This window comes from Hylobates moloch, unplaced genomic scaffold, assembly GCF_009828535.3.
Source record: "Hylobates moloch isolate HMO894 unplaced genomic scaffold, HMol_V3 SCAFFOLD_4, whole genome shotgun sequence".
NCBI classification, from domain to species: Eukaryota; Metazoa; Chordata; class Mammalia; order Primates; family Hylobatidae; genus Hylobates; species Hylobates moloch.
The window spans coordinates 38,898,035-38,916,158 of NW_026652279.1; the positions used below are offsets into that span (position 1 = coordinate 38,898,035).

At 37.0% G+C, this 18,124-nt stretch overlaps 1 protein-coding gene across 1 annotated transcript in view; it reads right to left on the minus strand.

Annotated features, from left to right (window-relative positions):
* The window catches only part of SLC49A4 (solute carrier family 49 member 4), an 81,799-nt gene that overhangs the window by 10,940 nt on the left and 52,735 nt on the right, over window positions 1-18,124 (minus strand). Inside the window, exons 6-7 of the mRNA XM_032150014.2 lie at window positions 12,395-12,462; window positions 8,558-8,685 (exon numbers count right to left, since the gene is read on the minus strand). Coding sequence (XP_032005905.1) covers window positions 8,558-8,685; window positions 12,395-12,462 — 196 coding nt within the window. The remainder of the gene's footprint in view (window positions 1-8,557; window positions 8,686-12,394; window positions 12,463-18,124) is intronic.

The following is an 18,124-nucleotide window of genomic DNA, read 5'->3' on the forward strand; positions in this document are numbered from 1 at the left end:
TGAAGATTTTCCCACTTCATTTGTTACAATTCCTATTACATCGAGGACAAATGGGCTACTATATGTAGGATAAATGGATGATATAACTTCAGAGGCCAGTAATCAAAAATTAGGGATTTTCATTCAATTGTCTCAGTCTTGGTGTTTGCTTCTTGTATTACTATAAAAGTGATGACCAAGAGGTTTTTATTACAATGGATAGACATGTGGAAATCACTTATTATTGCAGAAAGTAAAGAATCACAATAATTTACCCAGGAAGGGGTTAGATTGAGATCTTCATCATCAGAATGGGGGAAGGTAGCTGTGTCAGGACTGATTTAATATATTCCAGTGTTCTGGGGCATGCATAAAGCAGAGGCTGATTATTCCAAGTCTGAATTTGACTTCCATTTGAGTTTTCAGTTCTCATACATTCAGTGGGTGAATGTCATCTATTAAAAGTCAGGCAGACAAGATAATTTCCTGCTTGTCATAGAGGGTTCAAACTACATGATCATTAAATATTTCCATAACTTTGTATAATACTGATACTAAAATTACAATCAACTGCCTTTCAATTAAAAATTCAAGGTAATTCAGCAGAACAAACACAACTGAAGTGCTGATGCAGATTTTTTTTCTAATAAAAAGCTAATAAAATTTCATGGGCCCACACTTTAAATTGTAAAAAACAAAGTCCTGTGTAGCACAAACTACAGTTAAAAATGAATGTATTTCAAGCACATGACTTGGATCATAAACCTGAAAGTACTCCTCCCCACCCTTGTTCCCATAACAAACCAAATTACTAAACTTTAGGGAAACAAAACTATGTGCGAATACTCTTTTTTTTTTTTGGAGACGGAGTCTTGCTCTGTTGCCCAGGCTGGAATGCAGTGGCGTGATCTCAGCTCACTGCAAGCTCTACCTCCTGGGTTCATGCCATTCTCCTGCCTCAGCCTCCCAAGTAGCTGGGACTATAGGCACCCACCACCACAGCCGGCTAATTTTTTGTATTTTTACTAGAGATGGGGTTTCATCGTATTAGCCAGGATGGTCTTGATCTCCTGACCTCGTGATCTGCCGCCTCGGCCTCCCAAAGTGCTGGGATTACAGGCGTGAACCACTGTGCCTGGCCTGAATACATTTTTACTAACTAAAGTTACACTAAAAACTTAGGGGATCAGTGGTTATAAAACAAATCACAGATAAGAATAAGAACTATTCTATCAACATCTAATGAGATTCTCAAGACAGCAATAACAACTTTATAATCTTGGATTGATATAATTTCTAAAAATATTTTAAAAACTGCTTTCACATATATTATCTTATTTGATCATCCTATCAGCTCTTTGAGGCAGGTAAAGTATTTTACAGTTGAAGTGACCAAAGTTCTGAAAGTAAAAAAACAGCTTATTTAGAAACAGTGTAAATTATCAGTGCTAATAATATGATTAAGGCTTACAGACTCTAGCATGTTTTCTGCCAATTCACTTTGTCACAGTGAAAAAAAAAAAAAAAAAGTAACAAGGCCTGGTATTTTTTAATCCAATGGTATTGACACGAAAGGCATATTTCCCAAATCCATATTCAGCACCAAATCTGGAAGTGACTGCACATTATACGACAGAACCAAAAACAAAGAACATCAAAAGGTTACAAACAAAAAGATGAATTTTAATCACATTAAATATAAAACTGGCTCCAAATTGCTTAAGTATATAAGAGGGAAAACTTAGCTTAAGCCTTTCTCAAAAACAACTTATCAGATACCTATTATGTGGAGGCTGCTATGTTAGAGCAGTAAATAAAACATACTCTATCCTCAGATCACTCTTACTCTAAGGAATATGATGGACACCTGCTGCCCCAGCAACCATTTATATGCACAGTGTTAAGATGATAATTACATTCCTCTCTCCAAAAAAAAAAAAAAGAAAGTCTAACCATGAAAAGCAACCGCCTTGGTACTGAATGCTGCAGGAAAAGTGTGCTAAATTCTAGTAAAATGTTTTAAGGAGGACCCTAGCAAGCTATGATAGGTTTAGAAAAGAGTGATCTGGCAGGTCAGTGGTGTGGAATCCACATCCGATGAGGAATGGTTCTAAGAATGGGGCAGCGTGGTGGGGGGGATGGTTAGATTAAAAGCTAAGGTCAGACATGACAGCTGTCTTCAAATGTTTTGAGGGCTGTCAGTGGAAGAGAAAGGGAGTTGACTTGTTCTCTGCGAGCTATGTTACTCCAAATAGTTATAACTCACTGGGAGGATAAATGTTCTAGGCCCCAGAGCTAACAACAAAACAGGTGATGTCTTCTCTTGTGGGAGATATTCAAGTTGTAGACAGATGAACATATACCTGGGATGTGATAGAAGAGATCACTTACTGAATGATAAATTATATTAGATGATGCCTAAAGTTCATTTAAGTAGATCAATAACAAATTTAAATACATGTAGGTAGGAGAACTTAACCAGGATATTAAAAACAAAAATCTTGCCAGGCATGGAGCTCACATATGTAATCCCAACATTTTGGAAGGCCAAGGTGGGCGAATCGCTTAAGCTCAGGAGTTCGAGACCAGCCTGGACAACATGGCGAAACCCCATCTCTACCAAAAAAACAAAAACAAAAACAAAAAAAAGTTAGCTGGGCGTGGTGGCACACATGGTTGTCAGTAACTTGGGAGTCTGAGGTGGGAGGATAGCATCAGCCTGGGAGGTTGAGGGTGCCGTGAGCCAAGGTCGCACCAGTGCACTCCAGTTTGGACAACAGAGTGAGACTGTTTCAGAAGAAAAACAAAAAAACAAAAAACTTGTAGGTGCTTCTTGGTGGAAAAGAATAGAAGATTTGTTTACAGTTTTATGAAGAAATAAGTAGCATTATAAAATAACACAACAGATTTTTATTATAAATTATCTTAAGGAGTAGAATCAAGAAACTTCCCTGAAGGTAGGCTTATAACATTAATACACTTTACTGGACAAACTTTTATTATTGTGCATACTGACTCAACTTTTATTTCACGATAAAGTTAGGAAAGTTAACTGGGAATTATTAGATTAGTTCTTTATTACAAATATTTCACAATCCAATTAAACTTGAAAAAGTGAAAATATGCCGTTTGCAAATGAAGGCACATATAAAGAGAAACAATAAGCAGCCAGAAGAAACACTCACAGTGTTTGCTAACTACATAGTTTTTTCATAGGTTTTGAGCGTGCTGAACACATAGAATACACATGTATGTGTGTACACACACAGATATATACATTTCTATATCACTGAGCTGTACCTCTTCTCTCAGCATCACATTTCTTCCTAAAAAAAAGTGACTGCTGTGGCCTTCATAATCTACTGCTGATTAAAATATGCAGTATATGCAACTGCGGTTCCAAAAGAAGATGAGGCATATTTTGCTGCAAGGTACTATTAAATCATGGAACACTCACTGATACCTAGTCAAGCCCTCTAACTGTAAGAAACACAGAATCTGTTGGAAGACTTATTTCTCTTCTTGAAAATCTCCATGGATAAACATTATATGATCTTCCTCAGCATTTAATGATTCTTACATTAAGATTTTTCACAAATCCATTCTCTTCTTCTAATCCATATTCTACTTTTGCTTTCTTGGGTAGTCTGTCATAAGCACAAGACTTTGTCAGTTTTAGTCCATAAAATTGAAAAGAGTAGTTAAGAACAGAGGCAAAATACATGAAAATATAGTAAGAGGATTACTCTCTAGGCTATACATGTTGAATGCCTTTTTTTTTTTTTTTTAAGAGACAGGATCTCACTCTGTCATCCAGGTTAGAGTGCAGTGGTCATGGCTCACTATAGCCTCGAACTCCCAGGCTCCAGTGATCCTCCCACCTCAGCCCCCTGAATAGCTGAGATTACAGGCACATGCCATGACATCTGGTAATTTTTTTTATTTTCTGTAGGGACATGGCCTCACTATGTTGCTCAGGCTGATCTCAAACTCCTGGCCTCAAGTGATCCTACGGCCTTGGCCTCCCAAAGTGCTGGTTTTATAGGCATAAGCCACTGATCCAGCTGTTGCATGCCTTTCAATACAACTGGGTATGTTTCCTTTCTTTAAATAACACTTGAAGTCACCTTGTGGTCAGCTATCACTCACTGGGGGCTTCTGTCTAGCTAGTTGTCCTTCCTTACTCCCCCATCCAGCATGTTTCTGATATCACTGTCATAGCATTCTAGTAACTTTAGATGAAATTAGATAATCTCTCCCAAGGCAACTTCTGTCAAACAGTCAAATTACACTGTTTCAGTAAACTCAACAAAGTGCTAACATTTTTCAAAATGCCATTTTCAAAGCATTCATCTGTTCAGTACAAAATGACTTGGTGAGTTGTGGCTAACAGGGCTGCTAGACATCTAGTTCTCAGATAAGGTGAATAACGTGTTTTCAAAATTTTGTTTATTGCATAAACTTCTAGATTTTGAAACTCGTGTTATCTAGTCATGAGGTTATTTATTTGCCCTATTCTAAATACTTCAATTAATAAAGACATAATGCAATTTTAAATATTCTGAGTTTCCCTAAGGAAAAGCCTCCAAGAGAATGTATGTAAGCAAGTAAATGTATCAAAACAGTATGCTCTGGAATAGACTGGAATGACCCAGTTTTTCTTCTGTAGAGATGGTAACAATAATATCACAATCAGTGAACTACAGAAAGATTGCAATAAAAGTTTTAGTTTTAATGAGGTTGGGCGTGGTGACTCACTTCTGTAATCCCAGCTACTTGGGAGGCTGAGGCATGAGAATCACTTAAACCTGGGAAATGGAAGTTGTAGTGAGCTGAAATTGCACCACTGCACTCCAGTCTGGGTGACAGAGTGAGACTGTCTCAAAAAAAAAGACAAAGTTTTAATGAGACAGCAGTAGCACTTATAACACATGGGTTGAACAAAATTAACTTGCTTTCCATTTATTAAACAGTTTAAATTAATACATATATTTACAAATACATTTCATGTAGATTCTTCTGATATATAAAAAGCCATAAAAGAGATTCTAAGTTTGCTAGGAAAGAGGAAAAAGACCATTTTCCTGATTAAAACAGGAATGACTAGTAAAAAAGAAACATGAATTTGCCATTATGGACTTTAAATACCAGCCTAAAGGTATAGATTTGTCTATAATTAGATTTTGTAGTAAGTTTCCTTTCATGAAACCTCTTTTACTTAAAAGGAATTAGATCAGATTTTTACAAGGCTTGTAAGGGTATCTGTGACAGATTTATTCAAATTCTCTTGTTCCATTTAAAACATGCCCTTCTACCTTCCTACAGCAAGTGCTGAATAAGAGTGACCACAATTGCTGACTACCACTGGCAACAAGTAATGTTTACTGTGGCTCAAATGGAGATAACATATACTTCATTCATTCATTCACTCCTTCTTCAGGACCTGTGCTAGGTTCCACAGTGGGAGTTGGCACAAAACCATGCTCCAGATTTTCAGACTGGTAGGGAAGAGAAGACATATATACCCAAGTAACTATTAAGTAGTATTAGGGGAGAGAGACAAAAACCTGCTATAATTCAGAGAAGGAATGTGGACAAATCTGGTCTTTAACCCAGTGTGCTTGTAAGGTAAAAATATATCTTTCAAGAGTATCTAAGTGACATTCAAAAACTTACTTGCAATTGAAAACAACAGTAGAACTTATAAATTCTGTGGTTGTTAAGGTGGCCACATCAACTCTATCTTTCAATTCTGGCCTTAACTTAATTTAGAATTCTGCTTTCCTTTCTGTCCAACATAATTGTTTTCAATAGCAGACTGGTAAAATATGGCCTTGACTAGGGTCAATCACATCAATTTTAAGATTTAAAAGATGTATAATTTTCAAATACATTTTCCCCTGATTATAAAATTAAAACATGCTCATACAAATCCAGACCAAAAAAAAGAGATTAAAAAATTAAATTCATTCTTAATCTTCCATCCAGAGATAAAGCTGTTATCACATTAAATTGAAAATACATAAAATTTAATGGAATGTACTATCTTATAATAAAAATTCTACACTTAATTCAAGGGAAAGAAATCTGTTCTTTATGTACTCATGACTGTGTTCTTGTACAATCTCACAGATGCTAACTTGACATACAGTATCACAAAAAAAAAATTTGAATGTAATGCCATAAGAAGAGCTGTAAACTAAGACTGTTCCACCAGAATGTCGTACAACTGCTAAATTATGAAGTTATACCAGAATAAAATTTTTAAAAAATTCTGGCTCTGGCTGAGAATACTTGCCAAAATTGTTCAAAACCCCAATGTAGGATGCCAGCATGTACAACCGTGCACAGTATTTTACTCTGTATCTAATTATTACTTTGGACAACTGGGTTTTCCAGGCAAAGCATGTGTACAGAGAAGAGGGACTGTTGGCAGGATGGTGTAGAACAAGGATTTCCAAGCCTTCTTTGTTCTTAGCACTCCTAGTGTCTCAGTAATTTTTTCGCAGTGTTCCAAGGCCAAAAGAAACAGCTAACAATCCCATTAATCACATCATTTGGTTCAAACTATTTAATAACATGTATTATATGTCCTAACAATTTAGTAGCTGTTAAAAAAATACCCATAAGCTCAAAGAAATATATTTTTATTTCATCCTTAAAGAACCACAATTACTTATTGATGAGATGTGTGCACTGATGCACACTGCAAGACTTATAAAAGTTTTGGAATCAGATTGGATACCTCCCACCCTCATTTTGTGTTCCACACTAATTTTTGTGTGGTACTTCCTTTTTATCACAGCAACCACCAGAAAAATTACTTTGCAAAGATACGATGTCATCAAAAAGAATGCAGCAGAATCTAATGCTGAAACCAGGAACTTCTCTGAACTAGAGGTTCAACCAGTATCTGACAGATGTTGCGGATCCCTGTGCTGCCCTTGTGAGCTTACTGAGGCACTCTAGGGTGGCTGGCTTGGTGCAGAGGTTGCTAATTTTGAGTATAGGGCAATCTTATCCCCTTGCCCTATTATCACTGTAAAAGTGGTAGAAAATCCCAAATAAATGGCTGTACTTGAAAGATTTGATGCCTCTGATGTGTAAACTGCTGGTTCTTTTATTACAAAGTATAGAGATCCAAATTGGGATATTCCTTACATATAATGTAGACCAAAAACACCTGCCTTCTCAAAGATTCCCATGGAACATACATGCCACTGGGCAATGGGTCCCCATGGAGTCACTTTCAGACTCTCATTTATTTCTACTCACATAAATGCTTGTTATAAATGACTCTTACAATCTTACAATCTACCAAATAATCCTATAATTAAATATATAATGCAAAAGGTGGCTGAATATTACTTGCAAATAATATAAAATATGCATTGTAATATTTTGCTGGAAGAAAGGAAGGAGCAATAACAGAGTCTCTGGTTTATAAGCCAATAATAATCTGTCATAGTAATTTTTAAAAGATCCCATGGTAGGCAGAGTAATGCCCTCCCTCCCCTAAAGATATTCATGACAATCTCTGGAATTTGTGAATATGTTATTTTATAAGACAAAGGGGATTAAGGCTGAAGTGGGACTAAGGTTGCTAATCAGCTGGCCTTAAAATTGACAGACTTTTCCAAATTATCTTGGTGGGTCCAATGTAATCATAAGCATCCTTAAAAGTGGAAGAGGAAGAAAGAGAAAGGCAGAAGGGAAGGGTTCAGAAGCAGATGTAACAATGGAAGAAAGGCACAGATAATGCAACATGAAAAGGACTTGACCCAAGGTTGCCGGCTCTGAAGGCAGAGGACAGAGCCATAAACAAGGAATGTGGGTGACCTCTAGAAGTTGGAAAAGGCAAGGAAAAAGATTCTTCCCTAGAGTCTGTTCACATTTTGATTTTAGCCCGGTGAGACCTGTGTTGAACTTCTACTCTATAGAAATGTAAGATAATAAATATCCGTTGTTTTATGTTGCTAAATTTGCATAACTTTTATAGCAGCAATAGAAAATAGACTCTGAATTGATGATATTAACAATGACAACAAAAACAACAGCAACTAAAAATGTTTCAGGTCCATTAGATAAGCTAAGTAAGCTGGCTGTAATATACTTTCAACAGGTATTTCCAATAAGTTTTGCTTTGTATTAATGATGGAATAAAACTAAATGTAAAATAAACCTATAGGGGCTGGTTCAAATAATTTTACTGAAGTATACCATAGTTTTTTGCCTTTGTTAATTATTATTATTATTTAACAGTGATATAATGACTATAACCAAGATAAAAATCTTTGTATTATGTTCTGATAGGAATTTTAAACAAATATAAGCATTTCCATGCTCTATGTGTTAATGCTAAAGATTATACTTCTTTTCCATATGAAAAATACCAATTAAGATATTTTTAGTTATTTTTTAGACTCTTAAGATAATGGTTTGATGACTGGACAAGAGAAACTTTTTTGTATATTTAACAATTACTTACAGAAAGCAAGAAGAAGTCCTACTGTCAGAGTTATGTACACTTCTGTGAATGAAAATATTTATTAAAAGTTCAAAAATAGCCTATGCTTACCTGTGGTTAAAGGTAGGTGTGTGATGCTGTTCAAACAGGTCAGCGTGAACCACGTGGATGACAGTGTAGCTCCAGAAAACAGGAGGAGAAGAATTAGTTTCAGCATACCCCTGATAAAATCTGCAAACCTAAAAACAAAAATGCTCTATAAATTCTAGTGGGACTTAAAAATACTATTTAAACAAATGACACACTTTCATTAACAACTACTTGAGGAATTTTCCATGTATTCTTTTAAAAGACAGTTTTCTGTGTTTTTTAAAAACAAATTTTCTTGTATGATGTTACTTTGTGATAATTTTTTTCTCTCTTATAAAACACAAAAAATGGCATCTTTGTTCAGGATCTATAATTTATAGGATATATTCTGAGTGTTTACTTAATTTTTTTTATTTTTATTTTTTTAGAGACAGGATCTCACCATTGCCCGGCTGGAGTGTAGTGATGTGATCATGGCTCACTGCAGCCTCAACCTCCCAGGCTCAAGCAATCCTTCCACCTCAAACTGCTGAGTAGCTGGGCTAATTATTATCATTTTTTTTTTTGTACAGATAGGGTTTCTCTATGTTGCCCAGACTGGTCTTGAACTCCTGGGCTCAAGGATCCTCCCACCTCAGCCTCTCCAAGTGCTGGTATTACAGGGATGAGCCACCATGCCCGGTTGATTCTGAGTTTTTAAGTGCCACTGTCATTTTCTTTATATTTTTCTATACTTTCCAAACATTCTATAATGAACATATCTTAGTTTTGAAAATCAGGCTAATTTGTTGACATGAACTTGCAAAGATCTCTCTCAAAATTCAAACTCACTTGGAGAACAAACACAGATGCCTACACCAGAGCCTCTGAGGTCCTATGTGACCTGCTGCCTGGCCCTGCTCTCTCTTTTCCTGCTGTTCTCCAGTTGGATGGCCATGTTTCTGTTTCTCATATATGCCATGGTTGCTTACCACAGCAATATGTAGCTTCCGTACTTGTTCTGTCTGCCTGGAATGCTGGTACCACCCGGATCTTCACATGTCTTACTCCTGTTTACCCCTCAGGTCATTCAGGTCTCAGTTCAACAAGGCCCTCTGGGCTCAGTGAAGAAGTCTTTCCCCATCACACCTCCACTTTCTATTTTATTTCTTCATAGCACTTTCTCTATTGGAAATTGTCTTGTTTTTGCATTTATTTTTTGTCTTCCCTACCAGACTGTAAACTTCCTGAGAACAAAACATACACAGCATCTGGAATAGTGAATATTATTCTTCTAAACTTGGGACTTTTATAGCATTTTAAGTTTTAATGTTTGAGTTTTCGTGAAACTAAAGGGCATCTGGTAGAGATGCTTATCATTTAGCTATACCAAAAAAAATTTCCACTTGCCAGCTGCTTTTCCTCACCTGTGGATTAACTGTTGATTGTACAGGCACAATCCTCTGGCTGCACAATTTATTCCGTCCTTCAGAATTGTTCCTGTTGTAGAATAGCTGATCCCATCTCGAATACGACATGTACTATATTCTCTTCACTTTTAAATTTCTAAAGTTGATTTACATTTCTATTGTAATTACGTGACTGTCCTTCTTAAAACTTTGAATACTATCTTCTGTTTTGTACTTATTTGACATGATATGATTAATCATGTTTGTGTTTTCTAGAATAAAATGATTTCCTATGAGAGCTGATGCCATCTTTTGGTGGGAAAAATGAATGCACTTATGCCCAGTGACTTAAATTTGTCCTCAAGCAGAAAATTCTTATGTATGCTGAAAAAGTTTCCACAGCTTTACAAAATGTTCCTCAAGAAAATCCAAAAGACTGTTTTAATCCCACGCTTACCTAACAGTTTTCAGATTTACATTTTGGTATGCTGCATAAACTTATTTGTCAGATACAGAGATGACAAGGTATAAGAGAATAAAACAGGTTTTTAGTACAAATCAGAGTTGAACTGCAAGAAAGTTTCACAGAAACTGATCATACAAGAATAAACCGACAGCTGTAGTCTGCTATTTTTGGAGACCCAGTCCTTTCGAATAGGCTGATACCATTGAAGTGTATTATTAGGACCAAGAAGTATCTTTAATAGCGGTCTTTAATTACAGAAATATCACCCAAAGCACTCATGTATGTCTACAAGGTAGCGCTGTCCTAAGGAATCCCAAAAAATGGTGTTAGGAGAGTAATTTTAAAGTTGATTTTAGGACTAGGAGATAACTGAAATTGACTTCAGATCCCAGAGTAAGGGTAGTATTTTTTTTAGAACTTCCATTTCAACAAATTAAAAGCAGAAAAGTCCTCATTCTAACTTTTCCCTTTAGTTATATCTATATCTAGTTGAAATTAAGGGGTATAGAAGGAAAATAATGAGAAAGGAGCATTTGAGACATCATTTTTGATACATAATTGTTCCCCCTTTGACCAATTTGGTGCTCAGAATAGGATGTGATCAATGACTCACTATAATTGGCTTGGAGATTTAACTAGAAAAATGAGGTATGATTCTTGTCAAAACAAGACAGGTCAATGTATTTTTAGTATCAGTGATTTCATACAAATACTATATTCCCCTTCTGCTTCTTTAGCTTTTAGTTTTCTTATATTTTCCTAACTTAACACTTCAAATAAAGTGATTCAGAAATTACAGTGTCAATTTATTCTTTCAATATCCCTGAAACACTATGTGAACAATGAAGTCTAGGTATAACATTATCCCGTATCAATTATATTCAAGTATTTAGGTACTGAGGTGATATATGGATCTTATTTGATCTTCCCAAATATATAGATTCTCCTTTTCATAGTAAAGTTGATTGCCTAATTTTGTTTATGAGCAGAGTAAAATGATTTGGGAAGTGAATGAATATTATCTCTTTGGAAATACCAAGAGTAGTTTTATAGGCAGTTTCCTAAGAGAGTAACAACTTAATTCTTTCCCTATTTTTTTTTTTTTTTAGAACGAACAGGACCTTTTTCCTTCTTCTGACTCATTCTAACAATGTGTTGTTGTAACAGGTTATGATCAAAGAGAGTGTGATGAAACTGAAAGTCTTCACAGACATTTTGCATCAAAAAGGGGTAACCATAGGAAAATACCTGCCAAAAAAGACCATAAATAAATAATATCTGCTAATCAGGACACCGCCTGTTCATGGAAAGTTCTATTGACACTTTTACAAATGATGTCTTCTCAACCCTTTTAGTCTCCATGTCTATTAATTTGTCTTTATTATTATATTACCTTTTTTGGTCTCCATTTGTAGATGTTGTTCTCCAGTAATACAGAAAGAGGCAGCTTAATTACACTGGAAATACATTTCCAGTCACCAAAAAAAAAACACTTGAGGAAGGGACTACTCCAGAGACACTTTCTTACAGCAGCAGATTCTTTTTTTTTTTTTTTGAGATGGAGTCTCACTCTATTGCCCAGGCTGGAGAGCAGGGGTGCAATCACAGCTCACTGCAACCTCTGCCTCCCGGGGTTCAAGCAATTCTCCTGCCTCAGCCTACCCGGTAGCTGGGGCTACAGGCGCTAATCACCACACCCAGCTAATTTTGTATTTTTAGTAGAGACAGGGTTTTGCCATGTTGGCCAGGTTGGTCTTGAACTCCTGACCTTAGGTGATCTGCCTGCCTCGGCCTCCCAAAGCGATAGGTTATAGGCGTGAGCCGCCGTGCCCGGCCTGTTAGCAGTAACTCCATATAATGCATGTGAATTTTCTTGTAGTCTGAACAAGTACCCCTTTCTGACCTTTGCTTGTTTTACTTTTCCCTGAATTGTAATGTTTATTTATCTTTAGGCTTTTTGTCCCCTTCCTCTGTCCACTCACAAGTTTAACAAAACATTCTCACCTTGCCATAGCTATTCCAACAACACAGCCTCCAACTATAGACCAAAATCCAATCCAACCAGCATCTACCTGTTAGGAAAGAAGCAGACACATTTAATACAAGATGATCATATTGCAATATAAAAGGAATGAAAAAAAGTCCTCTATAATCAATGTTAATAGCTAAATGGATGAAATAATTCATGTGTAACTAATGTATACAAACATCTAAGAAAATATGTCCTTAATTAACTTTTTATTGGAATATTGAAGTCAACAAAATAATCAATGTCGTCAAACAAATATTTTTCATGTATGTACTACATGCCTAATATTGGACTAGGAACTCTTAAAATAAGAGAAGGATGGAAGATAGTCACAGCCTGAAAAAGTTAAAATATAACCAACATAGGAAACTACTAGGTAATAATTAGATGCTAAAACATGGGGCAACAACTAAAAATATATCAGGAGATGGAAGGCAGGGGGAAATGTGGGTCTGAGCAAGAGAGCAGATAGAGAAAAAGTTGAGCTGGGTTTCAAACGTATAGCTTGTTCCCCTCTTGAGAAAACATTTCCAGCCCTGTCATTTACTAACTGTGTGACTCTGGGCAAATTATGTCTTTTTACCTGTAAAATGGATTAAATGAGATCATTTGTATACAGTACCCAGATAAGTGGCCAGGACATAGGAAGTGCTCAATAAACATTAGCTGTTATTATTATTACTAACTGATGAGGCTTCTCCATCTATCTTGTCTCTTTCCTGCTTGTGTGGCCACATTTTTTCACAGCAATCTACGAATGCTGCCTACGTTCCTCATCACTCCGGTATCTTTAACTCTTATTATGACTTGGCTTCTGTCCCAACTCATACTCTAGGTCTCAGTTCCTGCATTAGTGGAATGGGGATAATAAAGTTCTTCTGAGGGTTAAATAAGTTAATAAATGTAAAGTGCTCAATACATGTTAGTTGTTATGAATGAAATTTCATGTCTCTAATAATACTGGTACATCTTGCCTCCTCTTTCTCCTTCCCATGACCATCGTGCTTGCTTTTATTATCTTCTTACTTCTTGACCCCTGTAAGAGCTTCTTAAATGGTCTTCACAATCTATTTTGCTCACTGTTGCCAGAATAATTATCCTAAGCATTCCGTGTCCCTGCTCGGAAATAGTTACTGGCTTTCCTTGTGGTTACAGGACAAAGTCCAAACTTGACCTGGCACTTGAGCATTGTCCAAACTAGCTTCTACGTTTTATTGTTTTTCGAGTCATATTTTTCTTTTTTCTTTCCTTCTTTTTTTTTTTTTTTTGAGACAGTCTTGCTCTGTCGCCCAGGCTGGAGTGCAGTGGCACGATCTTGGCTCACTGTAAGCTCCACCTCCCGGGTTCACGCCATTCTCCTGCCTCAGCCTCCTGAGTAGCTGGGACTACAGGCGCCTGCTACCACGCCCAGCTAATTTTTTGTATTTTTTTAGTAGAGACGGGGTTTCACCACGTTAGCCAGGATGGTCTTGATCTCCTGACCTCGTGATCTGCCACCTTGGCCTCCCAAAGTGCTGGGATTACAGGCGTGAGCCACCGCGCCCAGCCTTCGAGTCATATTTTTCATTACACTTGTGACAGGGATTGCCAGCTGTCCACCAAACGATTTCTTCTTCTACCTGGGTACTTAGCTAGATGACATGTCCCATTTCCTAGCTGGAACAGGTGACCATGTGTCAGTTCTCATCAACGGAAGTGAGCATAAGTGAAGTGTGCCACCTCCAGGTTAGAACTTGGAAGAAGGTGTATGCCTCCTCCATGCTTTCTCTCCCTTCCTGCCAGCTGCAATCTGGATGTAGCTGCCCAGCTGCACCCATGCATATAATGACAAGGTCCTAGGGGACAGAAGAGAATACAAATGGAAGCAGCCTCGGTCTCTTAAATCAGTGTGAGCAAAAGAGCTGTCCAAACTGTGGACAACTGTCCTAGATTACGCACGCTGTCCCAGATTGCAATGTGAATGACAGATTTTTCTTAAGTCTCAGAATTTTAGAGGTCTACTTCTCCCAGGAGCATAGCCTACTCTGAGTGATACAGTAACTTTATATGAGTCTTTTGCTCTGTTGGTGTTTGCTGCCAGAAGCAAACATGAAGACTCTCAGGAGAAAGATAACATCCTGAAGCTTAAATTATCTCTCTATAGTTTTTCATACTATTGGCATTTGAGGCAAGAGAATTCTCTGTTCTGTAGGACCACTCCTCTCATTGTAGCGCATTTGGTATCTATAATCCAATGCCCACTAGGCTCCCACAAACACTTCCTTCTATCCTCTAGGTGAGTAGGGTCATGCTCTAGGTTAAGGACCACTGCACATCTGGCTGTACTGATGGTGGTACTTTCAGAACATTTTGTACTTTTCTACTTGCTTTGTTCATGACATTTGCCCTAGTTAATACAATTCTACCCAATATTTAACTTACAAATTAAAAAAATTGCTTTCATTTAATTTTAAATTCTACTTTATTTAATAACTGATATGATTCAGGGTCTCTGTATCTCTCAGTTTGTACCAAGAAAGATACTTGGAAGGACTTCTTAGGGTTTACAACATGAAGTACAGATCTGCCAAATCAATATCATTTTTTGTGTGAGTGACACGGGGCCTTACTCTGTCACCCAGGCCGGAGTACAGTGGTGCGATCTTGGCTCACTGCAGCCTCCACCTCCTGGGCTCAAGTGATCCTCTCACCTCAGACTCCCAAGTAGCTGAGATTACAGGCGTGTGCTACCACGCCCAGCTAATTTTTTGTATTTTTGGTGGAGACAGGATTTTGCCATGTTGCCCAGGCTGGTCTCGAATTCCTGAGCTCAAGTGATCCACCTGCTTCACCCTCCCAAAGTGCTGGGATAACAGGCACGAGCCACCATACCCAATCAAAATCAATATCATTTAAATGGGTGCTACACTTTTCCTTAACAGAACTGAGCATACTTGGAATACCTGCCATCCAGAAAAACAGGTCAGAAAACTAAAGGAAGGTTTTCTTCTTATAGTAAAGGTGCTGCTATGGTCTGAATGTTGGTGTCCCCCACAAATTCATATGTTGGAACTTAATCCCTAAAGTGATCATATTAAGAGGTGGGGGCCTTTAGGAAGTAATTAAGGGATGAGTGCCCTTATAAAAGAGGTTGAAGGGAACTGCCTTGCCCCTTTGCCACATGAGAATGCAGCAAGAAGGTGCCATCTTGGCAGCAGAGAGTGAGCCCTCACCAGATATAAATGAGTTGGCACCTTGATCTTGGACTTTCTAGCCTCCAGAACTGTGAGAAATAAATTTCTATGGTTTATAAATTACCCAGTCTAAAGTATTTTGTTGTGGAAGTCTGAACAGACTAAGACACGTACACTAGGTAATTTAGATTAGTATTCTGGTTGAGAACTAGAAAATCCGGGGAAAATTTTATCTGAAGTCATCAGAGAGCTAAGAAAATAATCCAGAATTCTGAAACCATGATCTACGATGGGAAGATAATCTGAAGAGATAAGCACGGTATTTGGAGACAATTTTCCTTTAGGGTTGTCTGCTAATTTCAGACAAGGTGGCTAAGGGACTGAGAAGTTATTGACAGCCTCATTGACCTAGAAGAAAAAATATGAGTTTAGGGCCTGCTGTGGGGTGGCCTTGTAAAAACCCCGGGTTTTAACTGGGCACTCTGAAGGGCTATACCTAAGAGTAGGAGGAACTAGAAATAGAACAGCCTCCTGAGGGACTAAAGCCCAGCTTTAAGTAATCTCAAGCTCTGAAACTAGATTAAGGTGATTCCCAGACTCCTGCCAGAAAAAATATAAATTCTGTCTGAAGGAAAACAGTATCATCTTGATACTTAAATTATCTCCACAGCTTTTCATGTACTATGGCTAGAACTCAATAAAAAATAACTGAATGCATAAAGAGATTTTTTTAAATTACTAAATATCAAACATATAAATAGACCTACAAGGGACCAAGATAATGGAATTATGAGATATAAATTTGAAATAACTATTTGTAATAGAGAAAAAAAATAAGACCAAGCATTTCTACTGAAATCTGTCAACTATAAAAAAGAACCAAAGACAGGCCAGGCGTGGTGGCTCATACCATTAATCCCAGCACTTTGGAAGCCAAAGCAGGCGAATCACCTGAGGTCAAGAGTTCGAGACCAGACTGGCTAACATGGCGAAACCCCATCTCTACTGAAAATACAAAAATGAGCTGGGTATGGTTGTGTGTGCCTGTAGTCCCAGCTACTGGGGAGGCTGAGGCAGGAGGACTGCTTGAACCCGGGAGGCAGAGGTTGCAGTGAGCTGATCATGCCGCTGCACTCCAGCCTGGGTGACAGGGCAAGACTCCATATCAAAAAAAAAAAAAAGAACCAAAGACAAATTTTATAAAATTTAAAGTAACTCATAGATGAATTTAATAGCATATTTGACAGAGTTGAAAACTGAAATAGTTGAGTTGGAAGAAAAGATAGCTAAAATATCCAGTCTGAAGCACAGAAAGGAAAAAGAATATGTCATAACAAAAAAAAAGTGGGTGGGAGAAGAAAAGAAAGGCAAAAGAGACATAGAGAATACAGTGTAAAGGTATAATGTATATAGTTAGAATACCCAAAAGAAATTAGAAAAAACAGAGCACAAGCTTTGACGAGACACTGACTAGAAATTTTCAGAAATTAATGAGAGACATCAAGCTAACAAGACAACATTCAGTAAGTTGTGTAAAACTCAAGTAGAATAAATTCAGAAAAAAATGCCACCTAGTTATATCATATCAAAGCAAAACTGCTGAAATCAATGATAAACAGAAAATCTTAAAGCAGCCAGCTTTTAAATTTGAGAGCTAACTTCTTAAACAATGGAAATCGTCTCAAACAAAAACAAAAACAAAAACAAAAACAAAACAAAAAAAATGGAAGCCAGAGGAAAATGGAATTCTTTTTTCAAAGAACCAAAAGACAATGACTGTCAACCAACAATTCTATGCCTAACAACAGAAAAACTCTAAAAATGAAGACATTTTTAGACCAAAACAAACAACAAAATAAAATACAAACCCCAAACTAAAGAATTTGTCACCCACAGACCTGTACAATAAACAAACAAAAACACTAATGGGTGCTCTTTTGATAGAAGAAAAATGATTACAGATTTGAAGACTGAAGATTAAAGAAATAAAGAACAAAATGAGTAAACATGAAAATAAATTCGAGTCAATGAATATCAACTGTGTAAACAACGTCTTGTGCAGTTAAAATATATGACAGCAATAGCCCGAAAGATGGGAGAGGGTTAAATGAAGTTAAAGGGTTCTAAAAACCTTAGATTATCTTAGAAAATGTAAAATTCTAATCTGATAAGTGTGCATTCTGTACTTTTTAGGGTAATCATTAAATAGTAGAATAGTCTATAACTGCCAAGCTAATAGAGTGGGGGGAAATTAAAGTAATAAAAAATACTTAATCCAGAAGGTAGGAAAGAGGACAAAAAGAATAGACAGGGCTGAACAAAATAAAGACCAATAGTAAGATGGCAGGTCTAAACCCAAACTTGTCAGTAATTGTATTAAATATAAATGCACTAAATACTCCAATTAAAACACAAAGATGGCCCGACATGGCCCACACTTTGGGAGGCCAAAGTGTAAGGACTGTTTGAGCTCAGGAGTTCAAGACCAGCCTGGGAAATACAGAGACTTCATCTCAACAAAACTTGAAAAAA